The following is an 18,384-nucleotide window of genomic DNA, read 5'->3' on the forward strand; positions in this document are numbered from 1 at the left end:
TCTGTTCACAATCTTTGGATTCAGAGCATTGTTTCAGAAGGGTACAGAATTGGTTTCAAGTTGAGACCTCCTGCAAAGAGATTTTTTCTTTCCCGTGTCCCAGTAAATCCACCCCACTTCTTGGCTATTCGTTAAACTGAATTGTGGGTGTGGTGAGGGGTGTATTTATAGGCATTTTGAGGTTTGGGAAACTTTGCCCCTCCTGGTAGGAATGTATATCCCATACGTCACTAGCTCATGGACTCTTGCTAATATGAAATAAATGAATTTATCAGGTAAGTTCTTACATAAATTATGTTTTTTGGATCCCCGTACAAATTAGTTTCTAACTTGGTGGTTGGATCATCAGTTTATTAATCAGGTGGCTTCTTTTGTTCATCCTACATTGACTGTGATCACTACAGATGCAAGTCTCTCAGGTTGTGTAGCTGTTTAGGGGTCTCTGACTGCACATGGAGTTTGGGTTCCTTGGAAAGCAAGGTTATCAATCAACGTTTTCAGGGCTCTTCAAGTTTAGCCTCTTTTGAAAAGAGTCTCATCTCTGTTTCCAAACAGACAATGTCACAGCAGTAGCTTATATCAACCTTCAGGGGTAACTCACAGTTCCCTAGCAATGATGGAGGTGTCTCGAATCCTCTCATGGGCAGAAGCCAATTCTTGTCTAGTCTCTGCGATAAATATTCCAGGGGGGAACAATAGGGAGGCAGACTTACTCAGTCAATCTCTACATCAGAGGGAGTGGTCTCTTCATCAGGATGTGTTCAAAGGAGAGGCTATCAAATCTATCTCTGGGAGACCAAAAGCTCCACAATCTGAACAACAGACTTCCCAGGTACTTTGCAAGGTTCAGGGATCCTCAGGCAGAGTTAGTGGATGTTCTAATAGTTCTTTGGGGGTTTTTTCATCTTGCTTATCTGTTTCCTCCTCTGGTACTTCTTCCCTAAGAATTTTCCAAAATAAGCCTAGAGATGTCGTCGGTAATCCTGATTGCCCCAGCATGGCCTTGCAGGATTTGGCATTTTGGATCTAGTTCAGATGTCCAGATGCCCTCATTGGCATCTGTAGTCAGACCTTCTGTCTTAAGGTCCGTTTTTCTATCCGGATCTCAAGTCTCTTAACTTGATGGCATCAAAATTGAATGTTTAGTTTTTACATTTAGGGGTTTCTCTGATTCTGTGAACCAAACCTTTATTCAGGCTCAAAAGCTTGTAACTAGGAGAAGCTATCACAAGGTCTGGAAGGCCTTTATTTCTTGGTGTATAGTTCATGTCTTTTCCCAGGATTTTGCAGTTCTTACAGGATGGTCTATCTGCCAGTTCTCTGAAGGGGCAGATTTTTGCTCTTTCAGTTTTGTTCTACAGAAAGATTGCTAATCTTCCTGATTTTTTTTTTTTTTTTTTTTCCTAGGTGGTAAGAGTCCACAAAATCCTTACTCATGGGAATTCATTTTCTGGCTGCCACACCCTTCCCAATGCTTTTACTATCCCTCCTTCATCCCTCTCTCTACCAGTAGTCATTTGCCTTGTCAAGGAGAAGTGTTCAGGGTTTTTGAAGAATTACAGGGATGTTAATACCAGATTTTCCCTCAATGGATAGCCTCTGGAAGAGAGTAGGAGAGTACTGGCTGTATAATGTAAATCTTTTCTTTGGAGTTATGATCACAAACCTGCCATGATTGTCACTGGGAAGGTCCATAGCCTCCTCCTGCTTGGCCAGCAAGATGTTCTCCCTCAAGATATCCTTCTACTGTTAGTTACGGTTTTGGATGGGCTCTACTGTATACTTATTCTACAGCATGGTAAGATCAGTGGAGTTGGCAGCTTCTGGGTACCTGCTATCTATCACAGCCCTTTAGCTATTAGTAAGTACACAAGGTGATGTATAGCATAGCTAACAGTAGTCAAGCCTGTGTCATAATTTAGCTTGCAGATGTCAGATAAGTTTCTCTTGACAATACCTTATGTGCATATCAGGCTATCCAATGTATTGATTCAGGTAAGTATCTGTTAACATTGCCATATGTAGTTGTTATGCTATACAATTTATTATTGTGCAATATTTCTTTCTTTTTGGCCACTTTATTTGTATTGCTCTCTTAAGGTTTACTTCCCTTAACAGTGTGTGTCTTGCTTAACTGGTAACCAGAGGGAGCACGTTTGCTGTAATCTCCTACCGGTCCCAGTCATTTGGTCAGCGATAGTGCAGCGAGTGTCAACGTTAGCTGGGAACCAGAGAGAACATTATGGCAATCTTTTTACTTTTCACTGTACTGGCCCTTTAAGAAAGCAAACAAATGGCAAACTACTCACATGTGCTGTACACAGTATTACAGTGCTGTACTGTAAATGCAGGTAGCAAAAACTCTTCTGCAAATATTTTGTTTTAAGCTAAGAAGCCTGTGTAACTACTTCCTCAATAGTAGTCACATGGTCACTAGGAACAGGCGCTACTGTGATACGGGGCAAATTGAACCAGCGCAAAACGAGGACTACCTGTAGAAGTAAATTTGAAAGTTGCATGGTCTTTGTGAATTGTGAAAGTATAATTTTAACTTTAGTGTCCCTTTTAAACACATAAATCAGACCATCCCTTTTACTCCTACTGTATATTTTCTTTTTTAATAAAATAAGCTTTTATCAGCAGTTCAGGTTGAAAAGTTGACAAAAATTAAAATGCAGGAGATTTACAAAACAAAATGTTCTCAGAACAGAAAATTTTCATTGCATTTCTTTTGAAGATCATGCTTATTTTGTTTCTTGGCCTTCTTTTGAAGATGGGAAGATTTTGTATTTAACATTAAAATATTTAATGGTTGTCTTCTTTGATACAATAAAAAAAAATCCATTCATGAGTAAAGCTTTTTACTTTTACAGGTATGATATGACTCTAGCAAATGCATGTAATGCTCTCAGCAAGAGGTGGACTGAGGTAAAGGGCTTTAAGTGTTGAACTGTTACACACTTTAATTTCTATATTACATAAAAAAAAATATAACAGTAGCAAAGTATTTTAGCCTATCAAATTCAGCAATTAGATAAAAAAATGCACACAGCTTAAGTTTTGCCACTTATATTCATTGTGCACTCTAACACATTCAGTCAAGTTTTTTTCCTATACAATTCTTATACTACCCACAGAAGAAATATAAGGACTGGAGTTGACAAATCCTTGACTTGCTTAACATTTATATAACCAGACTCATTTTAGGATTGCCTTGCTTGGGGTCGTGCTTTGCTATATTATTATGACTCACTCACGTTTTCTCATGTACAGGACACAATTTAACTGTATGAATTATTTAATCATGGACAGAAGCTGTACAACTCACCCCATTGAGCAACAGTAGATCTCATTAACGTGCCTCTGCTTAAGTACTATTACACAGCAGCTCAAGCAAAGATGTGGGAGTTTGTGGTTTCTCAATGGAATGGGTATTAGTTTTTGATTGACTGTACTGCCCAGTGACATAAAGAGGTTTTGGTGGGTGTCTGGCAAAGGACAGCAGGCAATTCAGTGGTATAGTCAACCACATAAACAATGTCTGTGAAGTTTCAGCAATAAATTGCTAAGCACATTTAGAAAGAGCTGTGCTGCAAATATTTATTCTTTGTATGACTGACCCTTTAAAATCACATTTGAACATGATTAGTGGAATTGAGAATCATTCATAAATTAGTGATGACACCCTCTCTGTAGTCTTAATTTAATCTGGTTCTTCTGGACGGCAATAATAATCCATTTTTATGTTTAGGCCAAGGAAAGTGATTTAATCTCGTTCAGCAGTGCAGATTTGAAGAACTTGTCTTCTCATCAGATCATTGAGTTATTGACTCTCTTGCTTCTTGAGGTATGATTTCATTTTATTTATTTTTTAATTTGACCTAAAAGGTAAATGTATTAATTAACCATAGTTATATCAAGGTTCTTTAAACTTATTTATAGAAAAAGAAAATTGAGAAAAAAGTTTGCTCAACTATAATACATTTTAATAGTATATGTAAAATCAGGTTAGAAAGGTGCAACCTGGGAAAAGTATTACATATAGTGTATTTAGAGAAGTGTATGGACCGAGATCAGGAACATCCAACCCAGAGACCTGGTCTTTTGGATGCTTCTGATTTCGGTCCATCCACTTCTCCAAATACTCTATATGTAGCTTCAAACTTATATCCCAATTCCCAATGCCATAATACCACATACCTTTGCGACCCTATTGTTATGCTTGGTCTGCATATTTCTGAAATAATATTCAAGATAGCTGCAATTTTGGGAAAAGTGACTAAAATGTGTGAATACTTTTATTCCTGATTGTAGTCAAAGTAATAACACATACATGGTCTCCTACAACACACATGAGAGCATGTGTAGTGTGAGTGAGTTGTACGAGAATGTGTGTGGGGTGTAACACTCATAAGTCACAACCCAGTAAACATGGTGTTGGGACCCAGTAATGGGTTCTGACCTGTGGTTTGAAGAACTTATTACCTTACTGTGGGCTAGATTACAAATGGAGCGCTAACTAGCGCTTTTGCTAGAGTGCTAGCGGTAAAACTTTTGCATGTATCTGATTTCACTGGTATTACAAGTTGAAAGTAAAAAGCTAACCAGACTCAAGCAAAGAGCCGAACTTACAATATCTCTAGCAAGATAACCTACAGCCCCATAGAAGTCAAATTGCCATAAGACCCTACTCTAATAACCCCTAAACCGCCACATAGCCCACCGCAAAGTCCCCACTACAATATTAACCCCTAAAGTGCCACACCATTGCATTGCAAAGCTTGCACTACACTATTATCCCCTAAACTTACACCCCCACATCGCAAAGGCTGCACTACAATATTAACCCCTAAACTGCCAGCCTCCCAACGCAAACTAAACCTCTACACTATTAACCCCTAAACTGCCAGCCCCCCAATGCAAGATAACCCACTAATCTAACACCCCCTAAGTTATCCCTAAATAAACTAACCCTACCTTTAACAAAAAAAGCTTAACTACCTTTAAAAAATATATTAATATAAAATATATAATATAAAACTTTAATATTAAAATAAAAAGTCCTAACATTACTAAAAAAGGGCCCTTTTTTAATGCATTACCCTAAAGTGATCTAGCTCTAACAAAAACCCCTAATCTTAAAAACTGAACCCCAAGATGGTACTCACCGAAGATAATGACGGCGGCGCTACATCTTCATCCCTGCAGTGGTCCTTCTTCATCCGTCTTCTTATCTTCTAGTGTAAATAGGTAGCCTGTGATATTGGGGTGGGGGGGTGGTTTAGGTGTTTGTAGTGTAGTTTAGTGCATTTCATTCGGACAAAAAGTTTGAGCGGTAAATGCGATTACATTTACTTTCAACTTGTAATGCGAGCGCATATTACCGTTCTACACTACCCATAGAAAATATAGGGAGGGTAAACTACTGCGAGTTTGCAACAAAAAATTGCGGTAATTTAAACAGCGTGACACTTGTATTATGGATTTAAGCATAAAGAGCACCGCAATCTCCCAATAGAGGTTATGCTCCTAGTGCTAAAGATAGTGCTCCACTTGTAATCTAGACCTGTATGTGAAGAAACAATTTTCAATTATTTACACAACCAACCAGCAAGAAATTTAGTATGTTATTGGTTTTTTAGTAGCCGCATGCAAAAAATCTAAGCACTAGTGTTCTATGAAAATGAATTTATTAATGTTTTCTTTAGCACTGTGTTTTTCACATAAATTAACTTTAGTGACATATGTAAAGTGCAACTGTGTCTTGTGTGCTTGAAAATGATTGCAGTGATCCCTCTACTTTAAAGTGATGGTAAACGTGTAAGGTTTTACAATCAGGTTCAGAATCTAAACAATATTTCTCCAACATTGGTGTGTCCGGTCCACGGCGTCATCCATTACTTGTGGGAATATTCTCTTCCCCAACAGGAAATGGCAAAGAGCACAGCAAAAGCTGTCCATATAGCCCCTCCTCAGGCTCCGCCCCCCAGTCATTCTCTTTGCCGCTCTGAACAAGTAGCATCTCCACAGAGATGGTGAAGAGTATGTGGTGTTTTAATTGTAGTTTTTTATTCTGCTATCAAGAGTTTGTTATTTTAAAATAGTGCCGGTTTGTACTATTTACTCTAAAACAGAAAAGGATGAAGAGTTCTGTTTAAAAGAGGAGTATGATTTTAGCAGCAGCAACTAAAATCAATTGCTGTTCCCATGCAGGACTGTTGAGCCCAGAGAACTTCAGTTGGGGGGAACAGTTAGCAGACTTTTCTGCTCAAGGTATGACTAGTCCATTTTCTAACAAGACTGTGTAATGCTAGAAGACTGTCATTTTCCCTCTTGGGGATCGGTAAGCCATTTTCTTAGACTCTTAACAGAATGAAGGCTTATTATGGGCTATACACTGGTTGACACTCTTATGGGCTAAATCGATTGCTTTATTTAAGTTTTTTATGAAATCTAGAGGTGATTTATAAAGCTTTTATTGTGGGGGAACGTTTTTAGGCGCCAGGCAGTTGTTAAGACACCTTTCCAGTCAGGAAGGGCCTTTCACTATAGTAGGCAGAGCCTCATTTTCGCACCATAATTGCGCAGTTTCTTTTGGATGCAGTGCATGCAGCTGCATGTGAGAGGGTCTGGTGATCATTGAAAACGTTCCTGGAAGGCTTAATTTGGTATCGTATAACTCCTAAGGACAGGTGAAGTCGCAGCAAACGCTGTGGCTGGGACTAGTGGGGTTAAAAATTGTTATTTGATTAAACGGCTCCGGTTTCCTCATTTAAGGGGTTAAAAGCTTGAAAATTGGGGTGCAATACTTTTAAGGCATTAAGACACTGTGGTGAAAATTTGGTAAAGATTGGATATTTCCTTCATAGTTTTTCACACATTCATAAATAAAGTGTGCTCTGTTTAACATTTAAAGAGACAGTAACGGTTTTGTTTTAAAACGTTTTTTTTGCATGATTAGCCTGTTTAAGCCTGTCTAACATGTCTGTACCTTCAGATAGAACATGTTCTGTATGTATGGAAGCCAAGGTGGTCCCCCCTTCAAATGTATGTGATAATTGTGCCATAGCGTCCAGACAAAGTAAGGACAGTACTGTCACATTTAATAAGGTTGCCCAAGATGATTCCTCAAATGATGGTAGTGGGGATAGTTCATCATCCTCTCCTTCTGTGTCAACACCAGTTATGCCCGCGCAGGTGACCCCTAGTACATCTAGCGCGCCAATGCTTGTTACTATGCAACAATTAACGGCAGTAATGGATAATTCCATAGCTAATATTTGATCCAAAATGCCAGCATTTCAGAGAAAGCGTGATTGCTCAGTTTTAAATACAGTGGAGCAAGAAGGCGCTGACGATAGTTTATCTGTCATACCCTCACACCAGTCAGAAGTGGCAGTGAGGGAGGGTTTGTCGGAGGGAGAACTTTCAGATTCAGGAAGAATCTCTCAACAGGCAGAACCTGACGTTGTGACATTTAAGTTAGAGCATCTCCGTGCATTACTTAAGGAGGTGCTATCTACTCTGGATGATTGTGACTCTTTGGTCATTCCAGAAAAATTGTGCAAGATGGACAAATTCTTAGAGGTCCCGGTGCACCCTGATGCCTTCCCGATCCCTAAAAGGGTGGCGGACATAGTGAATAAGGAGTGGGAGAGACCAGGCATACCCTTTGTCCCACCTCCTATAATTAAGAAATTGTTCCCCATGGTCGACCCAAGGAAGGACACATGGCAGACAGTCCCTAAGGTTGAGGGGGCAGTTTCTACCCTAGCTAAGCGCACGACTATCCCCATTGAGGACAATTGTGCTTTCAAAGATCCTATGGATAAAAAATTGGAGGGTTTGCTTAAAAAGATTTTTGTGCAGCAAGGTTACCTCCTCCAACCAATTTCGTGCATTATTCCTGTCACTACGGCGGCGTGTTTCTGGTTCGATGAACTAGAAAAGTCGCTTAACATGGAGACTCCATATGAGGAAGTCATGGACAGAATTCACGCACTTAAGTTAGCTAATTCCTTTATTTTAGATGCCGCTTTGCAATTAGCGAGATTAGAGGCGAAAAATTCAGGGTTTGCAATTGTGGCGCGCAGAGCACTCTGGCTAAAGTCTTGGTCGGCGGATGTATCTTCCAAGACAAAATTGCTTAATATCCCTTTCAAAGGTAAGGCCCTTTTTGGGCCGGAATTGAAAGAAATTATTTCAGACATCACTGGGGGAAAGGGCCATGCCCTCCCACAGGATAGGCCTTTCAAGGCTAAGAATACGTCCAATTTTCGTTCTTTTCGCAATTTCAGGAACGGACCGGCTTTTAACTCTGCAGCCTCTAGACAAGAGGGTAACGCTTCCCAGACTAAACCAGCTTGGAAACCAATGCAAGGCTGGAACAAGGGTAAACAGGCCAAGAAGCCTGCTGCTGCTACCAAGACAGCATGAAGGGGTAGCCCCCGATCCGGGACCGGATCTAGTAGGGGGCAGACTCTCTCTCTCTCTCTTTGCTCAGGCTTGGGCAAGAGATGTTCCGGATCCCTGGGCACTAGAAATAGTCTCTCAGGGTTATCTTCTAGAATCAAGGAACTACCCCCAAGGGGAAGGTTCCACATGTCTCACTTATCTTCAAACCAAATAAAGAGACAGGCATTCTTACATTGTGTAGAAGACCTGTTAAAGATGGGAGTGATACACTCAGTTCCAGCTGTGGAACAAGGTCAGGGGTTTTACTCAAACCTGTTTGTAGTCCCCAAAAAAAGAGGGAACTTTCAGACCAATTCTGGATTTAAAAATTCTAAACAAATTTCTCAGAGTTCCATCGTTCAAAACGGAAACCATTCGAACAATTTTACCTACAATCCAGGAGGGTCAATATATAACTACCGTGGATTTAAAGGATGCGTACCTACATATTCCTATCCACAAAGATCATCATCAGTTCCTAAGGTTCGCCTTTCTGGACAAACATTATCGGTTCGTGGCTCTTCCATTCGGTTTAGCCACTGCTCCCAGAATTTTCACAAAGGTGCTAGGGTCCCTTCTGGCGGTTCTAAGACCGAGGGGCATTGCAGTGGCACCTTATCTAGACGACATTCTAATTCAAGCGTTGTCTCTTTCCAAGGCAAAGGCTCATACAGACATTGTTCTAGCCTTTCTCAGATCTCACGGGTGGAAGGTGAACGTAGAAAAGAGTTCCCTGTCTCTATCAACAAGAGTTCCCTTTTTGGGAACAATAGATTCTTTAGAAATGAAGATCTTCCTGACAGAAGTCAGAAAGTCAAAGCTTCTAAACGCTTGTCAAGTTCTTCACTCTATTCTGCAGCCTTCCATAGCTCAGTGCATGGAAGTAGTAGGGTTGATGGTTGCAGCAATGGACATAGTTCCTTTTGCTCGAATTCATCTAAGACCATTACAACTGTGCATGCTCAATCAGTGGAATGGGGACTATGCAGACTTATCTCCAAAGATTCAAGTAGACCAGATGACCAGAGACTCACTCCGTTGATGGTTGACTCAGGATCACCTGTCTCAGGGAATGAGTTTCCGCAGACCAGAGTGGGTCATTGTCACGACCGACGCCAGTCTATTAGGCTGGGGCGCGGTCTTGGATTCCCTGAAAGCTCAGGGTCTATGGTCTCGGGAAGAGTCTCTTCTCCCGATAAACATCCTGGAACTGAGAGCGATATTCAATGCTCTCCGGGCTTGGCCTCAACTAGCGAAGGCTGGATTCATAAGATTCCAGTCAGACAACATGACGACTGTAGCTTACATCAACCATCAGGGAGGAACAAAGAGTTCCTTGGCGATGAGAGAGGTATCCAAGATCATCAAATGGGCGGAGGATCACTCCTGCCATCTATCTGCAATTCACATCCCAGGGGTAGACAACTGGGAGGCGGATTATCTGAGTCGTCAGACTTTCCATCCGGGGGAGTGGGAACTCCACCCGGAGGTATTTGCCCAGTTGACTCAATTATGGGGCATTCCAGACATGGATCTGATGGCGTCTCGTCAGAACTTCAAGGTTCCTTGCTACGGGTCCAGATCCAGGGATCCCAAGGCGACTCTAGTGGATGCATTAGTGGCGCCTTGGTCGTTCAACCTAGCTTATGTGTTTCCACCGTTCCCTCTCCTTCCCAGGCTCGTAGCCAGGATAAAACAGGAGAAGGCCTCTGTGATTCTGATAGCTCCTGCGTGGCCACGCAGGACTTGGTATGCAGACCTGGTGAATATGTCATCGGCTCCACCATGGAAGCTACCTTTGAGACAGGATCTTCTAGTACAAGGTCCATTCGAACATCCAAATCTAGTCTCTCTGCAGCTGACTGCTTGGAAATTGAACGCTTGATTTTATCCAAGCGTGGGTTTTCAAATTCAGTGATAAATACTCTGGTCCAAGCCAGAAAACCTGTGACTAGAAAGATTTACCATAAAATATGGAAAAAATATATCTGTTGGTGTGAATCCAAGGGATTCTCCTGGAGTAAGATTAAAATTCCTAAGATCCTCTCCTTTCTCCAAGAAGGTTTGGATAAGGGATTGTCAGTGAGTTCTCTAAAAGGACAGATTTCTGCTTTATCTGTCTTGTTACACAAACGACTGGCAGCTGTGCCAGATGTACAAGCTTTTGTACAGGCTTTAGTCAGAATCAAGCCTGTTTACAGACCCATGACTCCTCCTTGGAGTCTAAATTTAGTTCTTTCAGTTCTTCAAGGGGTTCCGTTTGAACCTTTGCATTCCATAGATATCAAGTTACTATCTTGGAAAGTTCTGTTTTTGGTTGCTATTTCTTCTGCTAGAAGAGTTTCTGAATTATCTGCTTTGCAGTGTAACCCACCCTATCTGGTGTTACATTCAGATAAGGTTGTTTTGCGTACTAAGCCTGGTTTTCTTCCGAAAGTTGTTTCCAACAGGAATATTAACCAGGAAATAGTTGTTCCTTCTCTGTGTCCGAATCCAGTTTCAAAGAAGGAACGTTTGTTGCACAATTTAGATGTAGTTCGTGCTTTAAAGTTCTATTTAGAAGCAACTAAGGATTTTAGACAAACCTCATCTTTGTTTGTCGTTTACTCTGGTAAGAGGAGAGGACAAAAAGCTACTGCTACCTCTCTTTCTTTCTGGCTGAAAAGCATTATCCGATTGGCTTATGAGACTGCCGGACGGCAGCCTCCTGAACGAATCACAGCTCACTCCACTAGGGCTGTGGCTTCCACATGGGCCTTCAAGAATGAGGCTTCTGTTGATCAGATATGTAAGGCAGCGACTTGGTCTTCTCTGCACACTTTTGCCAAATTCTACAAATTTGATACTTTTGCTTCTTCGGAGGCTGTTTTTGGGAGAAGGGTTTTGCAAGCCGTGGTGCCTTCCGTTTAGGTAACCTGATTTACTCCCTCCCTTCATCAGTGTCCTAAAGCTTTGGTATTGGTTCCCACAAGTAATGGATGACGCCGTGGACCGGACACACCAATGTTGGAGAAAACAGAATTTATGCTTACCTGATAAATTACTTTCTCCAACAGTGTGTCCGGTCCACGGCCCGCCCTGATTTTTTAATCAGGTTTGAAATTTTTTTTTCTCTATACACTAGTCACCACGGCACCCTATAGTTTCTCCTTTTTTTCTCCTAACCGTCGGTCGAATGATTGGGGGGCGGAGCCTGAGGAGGGGCTATATGGACAGCTTTTGCTGTGCTCTTTGCCATTTCCTGTTGGGGAAGAGCATATTCCCACAAGTAATGGATGACGCCGTGGACCGGACACACCGTTGGAGAAAGTAATTTATCAGGTAAGCATAAATTCTGTTTTTGCAGAGACTTGAATTGATCAATTTTAATGCAGATGCGCTATAACTTTTTAACTAGCCGTGGGATTCTAATAGCCCGTGCTCTGGCCACCTACTTAAAATAAATTATATATATATATATATATATATATATATATATATATATATATATATATATATATATATATATATATATATATATATATATATATATATATATATATATATATATATATATATATATATATATATATATATATATATATATATATATATATATATATATATATATAATTTGGTGAGGTAACATTGTGTGAATGCCGTATGGCTAGTGCGCTGATTGGAGAACAGTTAAAAATGTCACCTTACCAAAAGTGGGCAGCCAGAGTGTGGGGTATTAGATTGTCACAGCAACGTTAAAAAGTAGGTTAAAGCGCATCTGCATTAGAATTGATCAATTAAATTCCCATTAAAATATTGCTTGGATTCGGGACCCGATTGTAAAAAGTTTTACGTTCACCATCAACTTATGCTATGCATGGGGTCTACATTTAACTTAAAGGGACAGTCTACTTGGAAATCTTTATTGTATAAAAAGATAGATAATCCCTTTATTACTCATTCCCCAGTTTTCTATAACCAATATTGTTATATTAATATACTTTTTTTTTTTTTACCCCTGTGATTACCTTGTAGCGAAGCTTCTGCTGACTGCCTCCTTATCTCAGTGCTTTTGACAGACTTCCATTTTAGCCTATTAGTGCTGCCTCCTAAATAACGCCATGGGAGTAAGCACAATGTTATTATAAACATGACACACATGAGCTAGCACAAAACTGTCAAAATGCATATGAGGCAACCTCTCAACGGTTTAGAAATCACTTTGAGCCTACCTAGGTTTAGCTTTCAATAGAGTACCAGATAACAAAGCAAATTTGATGATAAAATTAAATTGGCAAGTTGTTTAAAATTGCATGCCCTATCTGAATCATGAAAGTTTAATTTTGACTAGACTGTCTCTTTTAACTGTAAATTATAGCTAAAGGTTTGTTTATATTGATCATAGTTTTCTCCTCTTGAAATCTTTCATTCTACTTGCAAGAGAGACTGAATAATGCTTTGTTTTAATTAGAAGCCGTTGCCTGTGTCTCATGTAAAGCGCATGCAAGAGGTCTACAACTTCAATGATGTAAAAAATTCTGAAATTCGATTCAGGTTTGTTAAATAAAACATAGAATGTTGTCATTAAATTTTAATTCATATATGTCAGAATCTGTTTGTTTGTCTCTTCTGTCTCCTTTACCATCCACATCAAACCACTTATTAAATCTTTTCATCTCTAAAATTCATCCCTTTGTAGTATATGCTTCGACCTGATTATTGCAGTCTTATTGCCTCCTCCCTGCCAATTCATTTACAGTCTCCTACATCTCCCATTTGGTCTAGTGCTCTACTGTATTCTGGCAACCAGTGACCTGCACACTAAAATGTATACTTGTATCTATAGAAGCCTATTAGGCAAAACCTTCATTACCACTGTAAGTTAGATTTATGAAGCTGCCTTAGCAGCTATTTGGGCTACGTAGAGCAGGTTTGCATAAGCGAGCCTGCTGCCACATATCTAAGAAGCAGAAACTGCTTCTTTTTCCTCTCCACCACCTTAAAAAGTGGCAAGATCAATCATCCCTACACTCAACCTGACACAATTTGTGGTGATTGACATGCCCTGCTCTAGGGTAATTGGTTGCCTTGTGATGCTCAGCATGACTCTTGATACCAGTGTATTTTCTTGTATAGCACACTAGAAATTACGGGTGTGCATTTGGATGCTCTGTGGGTAGCATCCCACTTCCCTTTCCTTCACAGTTGTTCTTGGCCTCGTCAACGATAGAGGTGCTCAGCATTTTTTGAAGAATTACAGGGATATTAATCTTACATTTTCCCTAAATGGATAGTTCCTGGAAGAGAGGGACATAGGAGAGTACTGGCTGGGCAGTGTAAATCTCCTCTATGTAGTTGTGATCACAAGACTGTCATGTGTGTCACTGGGACAGTTCCTTCAGCCTCCTCCTTTTAGACCATGAAGATGTACTCCCTCGGTATGTCCTCTACTGTTGGTTACAGTACAGGATGGGCTCTCTTCTGTATCTTCAGGACTAATATCTGAGAAAGTGCAGTGGAGGGGATATTTGCTGGGTTAGGTACCTTTTTGTCACACAGTCCACAGGCTCCCCGGATACACATTGTGTTTATGCAGGGTCGGCTACACGGGGGGGCATTGGGGGGCAATGCCCACCCAAATGGAATGCTGTGTCCCCTCAAAAAATATTGATATGATCACACGCTTTAAAAATAATAAATAAAATAATGAATTTATATGTAATGCTACGTGCTGTGGGCGGAGTTAGTTGCCAAACTGTGAGGTTGCATCACGCATCTTCAAGGAGCTCCGTGTCTTAACCTCTTATTTGAAATCGGAAGTTAGAGACTTTTTGGACTTGTCTTTAACCCTATTAATTTTACCTAACTATCGTGAGTTACTCATTTCTTTCATGTAATTAGCAAGAGTCCATGAGCTAGTGACGTATGGGATATACATTCCTACCAGGAGGGGCAAAGTTTCCCAAACCTCAAAATGCCTATAAATACACCCCTCACCACACCCACAAATCAGTTTTACAAACTTTGCCTCCCATGGAGGTGGTGAAGTAAGTTTGTGCTAGATTCTACGTTGATATGCGCTTCGCAGCAGGATGGAGCCCGGTTTTCCTCTCAGTGTGCAGTGAATGTCAGAGGGATGTGAAGAGAGTATTGCCTATTTGAATTCAAAGATCTCCTTCTACGGGGTCTATTTCATAGGTTCTCTGTTATCGGTCGTAGAGATTCATCTCTTACCTCCCTTTTCAGATCGACGATATACTCTTATATATACCATTACCTCTACTGATTCTCGTTTCAGTACTGGTTTGGCTTTCTACTACATGTAGATGAGTGTCCTGGGGTAAGTAAGTCTTATTTTGTGACACTCTAAGCTATGGTTGGGCACTTTTTTATAAAGTTCTAAATATATGTGTTTAAACATTTATTTGCCTTGATTCAGGATGTTCAACGTTCCTTATTTTCAGACAGTCCGTTTCATATTTGGGATAATGCATATGAATAAACCAAATTTTTCTTACCTTAAAATTTGACTTTTTTCCTGTGGGCTGTTAGGCTCGCGAGGGCTGAAAATGCTTCATTTTATTGCGTCATTCTTGGCGCGGACTTTTTTGGCGCAAAAATTTTCTGTGTCATTTCCAGCGTCATACTTGTCGCCGGAAGTTGCGTAATTTTTTTGACGTTTTTGCGCCAAAAGTGTCGGCGTTACCGGATGTGGCGTCATTTTTGGCGCCAAAAGCATTTAGGCGCCAAATAATGTGGGCATCTTTTTTGGCGCTAAAAAAATATGGGCGTCATTATTGTCTCCACATTATTTAAGTCTCATTGTTTATTTGCTTCTGGTTGCTAGAAGCTTGTTCATTGGCATTTTTTTCCATTCCTGAAACTGTCATTTAAGGAATTTGATAATTTTGCTTTATATGTTGTTTTTTCTATTACATATTGCAAGATGTCTCAGATTGACCCTGAGTCAGAAGCTACTTCTGGAAAATCGCTCCCTGATGCTGGATCTACCAAAGTTAAGTGTATTTGTTGTAAACTTGTGGTAACTGTTCCTCCGGCTGTTGTTTGTGATGAATGTCATGACAAACTTTCTAATGCAGATAATATTTCCTTTAGTAATGTTCCATTACCTGTTGCTGTTCCATCAACATCTAATATTCAGGGTGTTCCTGTTAGCATAAGAGATTTTGTTTCTAAATCTATTAAGAAGGCTATGTCTGTTATTCCTCCTTCCAGTAAACGTAAAAGGTCTTTTAAAACTTCTCATGTTTCAGATGACTTTTTAAACGAACATCATCATTCTGATTCTGTTTCTGATACTGATTTTTCTGGTTCAGAAGGTTCTGTTTCAGAGATTGATACTGATAAATCTTTTTATTTATTTAAAATGGAATTTATTCGTTCTTTACTTAAAGAAGTTTTAATTGCATTAGAAATAGAGGAGTCTGGTCCTTTTGATACTAAATCTAAACTTTTGAATACGGTTTTTAAACCCCCTGTAGTTATTCCGGAGGTTTTTCCCGTCCCTGATGCTATTTCTGAAGTAATTTCCAGGGAATGGAATAATCTGGGTAATTCATTTACTCCTTCTAAACGGTTTAAGCAATTATATCCTGTGCCATCTGACAGATTAGAGTTTTGGGACAAAATCCCTAAAGTTGATGGGGCTATCTCTACTCTTGCTAAACGTACTACTATTCCTACGGCAGATAGTACTTCCTTTAAGGATCCATTAGATAGGAAAATTGAATCCTTTCTAAGAAAAGCTTACTTATGTTCAGGTAATCTTCTTAGACCTGCTATATCTTTGGCGGATGTTGCTGCAGCTTCAACTTTCTGGTTAGAAGCTTTAGCTCAACAAGTATCAGATCATAATACTCATAGCATTGTTAATCTTCTTCAACATGCTAATAACTTTATTTGTGATGCCATCTTTGATATCATTAGGGTTGATGTCAGGTATATGTCTTTAGCTATTTTAGCTAGAAGAGCTTTATGGCTTAAAACTTGGAATGCTTTGCTTTCCCTTTCTTTCCAGGGTAATAAATTGTTTGGTTCACAGTTGGATTCTATTATTTCAACCGTTACTGGGGGGAAAGGAACTTTTTTACCACAGGATAAAAAATCTAAAGGTAAATTTAGGTCCGCTAATAGTTTTCGTTCCTTTCGTCATAATAAGGAACGAAAGCCTGATCCTTCCCCTACAGGAACAGTATCAGTTTGGAAACAATCTCCAGTCTGGAATAAATCCAAGCCCTTTAGAAAGCCAAAGCCAGCTCCCAAGTCCACATGAAGGTGCGGCCCTCATTCCAGCCCAGCTGGTAGGGGGCAGATTACGTTTTTTCAAAGAAATTTGGATCAATTCGATTCACAATCTTTAGATTCAGAACATTGTTTCTCAAGGGTACAGAATAGGCTTCAAGATAAGGCCTCCTGCAAGAAGATTTTTTTCTTTCCCGTGTCCCAATAAATCCAGTGAAGGCTCAAGCATTTCTGAAATGTGTTTCAGATCTAGAGTTGGCTGGAGTAATTGTGCCAGTTCCAGTTCTGGAACAGGGGCTGGGGTTTTACTCATTGTACCAAAGAAGGAGAATTCCTTCAGACCAGTTCTGGATTTAAAAATATTGAATCGTTATGTAAGGATACCAACATTCAAAATGGTGACTATAAGGACTATTCTGCCTTTTGTTCAGCAAGGGCATTATATGTCCACAATAGATTTACAAGATGCATATCTGCATATTCCGATTCATCCAGATCACTATCAGTTTCTGAGATTCTCTTTCCTAGACAAGTATTACCAGTTTGTGGCTCTGCCGTTTGGCCTAGCAACAGCTCCAAGGATTTTTTCAAAGGTTCTCGGTGCCCTTCTATCTGTAATCAGAGAACAGGGTATTGTGGTATTTCCTTATTTGGACGATATCTTGGTACTTGCTCAGTCTTCACTTTTAGCAGAATCTCATACGAATCAACTTGTATCGTCTCTTCGAGAACATGGTTGGAGGATCAATTTACCAAAGAGTTCGTTGATTCCTCAGACAAGGGTAACCTTTTTAGGTTTCCAGATAGATTCAGTGTCCATGACTCTGTCGCTGACGGACAAAAGACGTCTGAAATTGGTTTCAGCTTGTCGAAACCTTCAGTCTCAATCATTCCCTTCGGTAGCCTTATGCATTGAAATTCTAGGTCTTATGACTGCTGCATCGGACGCGATTCCCTTTGCTCGTTTTCACATGCGACCTCTTCAGCTCTGTATGCTGAACCAGTGGTGCAGGGATTATACAAAGATATCTCAATTAATATCTTTAAAACCGATTGTACGACACTCTCTGACGTGGTGGACAGACCACCATCGTTTAGTTCAGGGGGCTTCTTTTGTTCTTCCGACCTGGACTGTGATCTCAACAGATGCAAGTCTGACAGGTTGGGGAGCTGTATGGGGATCTCTGACAGCACAAGGGGTTTGGGAATCTCAGGAGGCGAGATTACCAATCAACATTTTGGAACTCCGTGCGATTTTCAGAGCTCTTCAGTCGTAGCCTCTTCTAAAGAGAGAGTCATTCATTTGTTTTCAGACGGACAATGTCACAACCGTGGCATATGTCAATCATCAAGGAGGGACTCACAGTCCTCTGGCTATAAAAGAAGTATCTCGAATACTTGTTTGGGCGGAATCCAGCTCCTGTCTAATTTCTGCGGTTCATATCCCAGGTATAGACAATTGGGAAGCGGATTATCTCAGTCGCCAGACGTTACATCCGGGCGAGTGGTCTCTTCACCCAGAGGTATTTCTTCAGATTGTTCAAATGTGGGGACTTCCAGAAATAGATCTGATGGCTTCTATAAACAAGAAGCTTCCCAGGTATCTGTCCAGATCCAGAGATCCTCAGGCGGAAGCAGTGGATGCATTGTCACTTCCTTGGAAGTATCATCCTGCCTATATCTTTCCGC

At 40.3% G+C, this 18,384-nt stretch overlaps 1 protein-coding gene across 1 annotated transcript in view; it reads left to right on the forward strand.

Moving 5' to 3' along the window:
• The window catches only part of LTA4H (leukotriene A4 hydrolase), a 161,834-nt gene that overhangs the window by 97,421 nt on the left and 46,029 nt on the right, over positions 1–18,384 (forward strand). The window contains exons 15-17 of the mRNA XM_053719247.1: positions 2,874–2,928; positions 3,752–3,847; positions 12,905–12,987. Coding sequence (XP_053575222.1) covers positions 2,874–2,928; positions 3,752–3,847; positions 12,905–12,987 — 234 coding nt within the window. The remainder of the gene's footprint in view (positions 1–2,873; positions 2,929–3,751; positions 3,848–12,904; positions 12,988–18,384) is intronic.

The sequence above is a fragment of the Bombina bombina genome, chromosome 6 (assembly GCF_027579735.1).
Source record: "Bombina bombina isolate aBomBom1 chromosome 6, aBomBom1.pri, whole genome shotgun sequence".
Classification (NCBI taxonomy): Eukaryota; Metazoa; Chordata; class Amphibia; order Anura; family Bombinatoridae; genus Bombina; species Bombina bombina.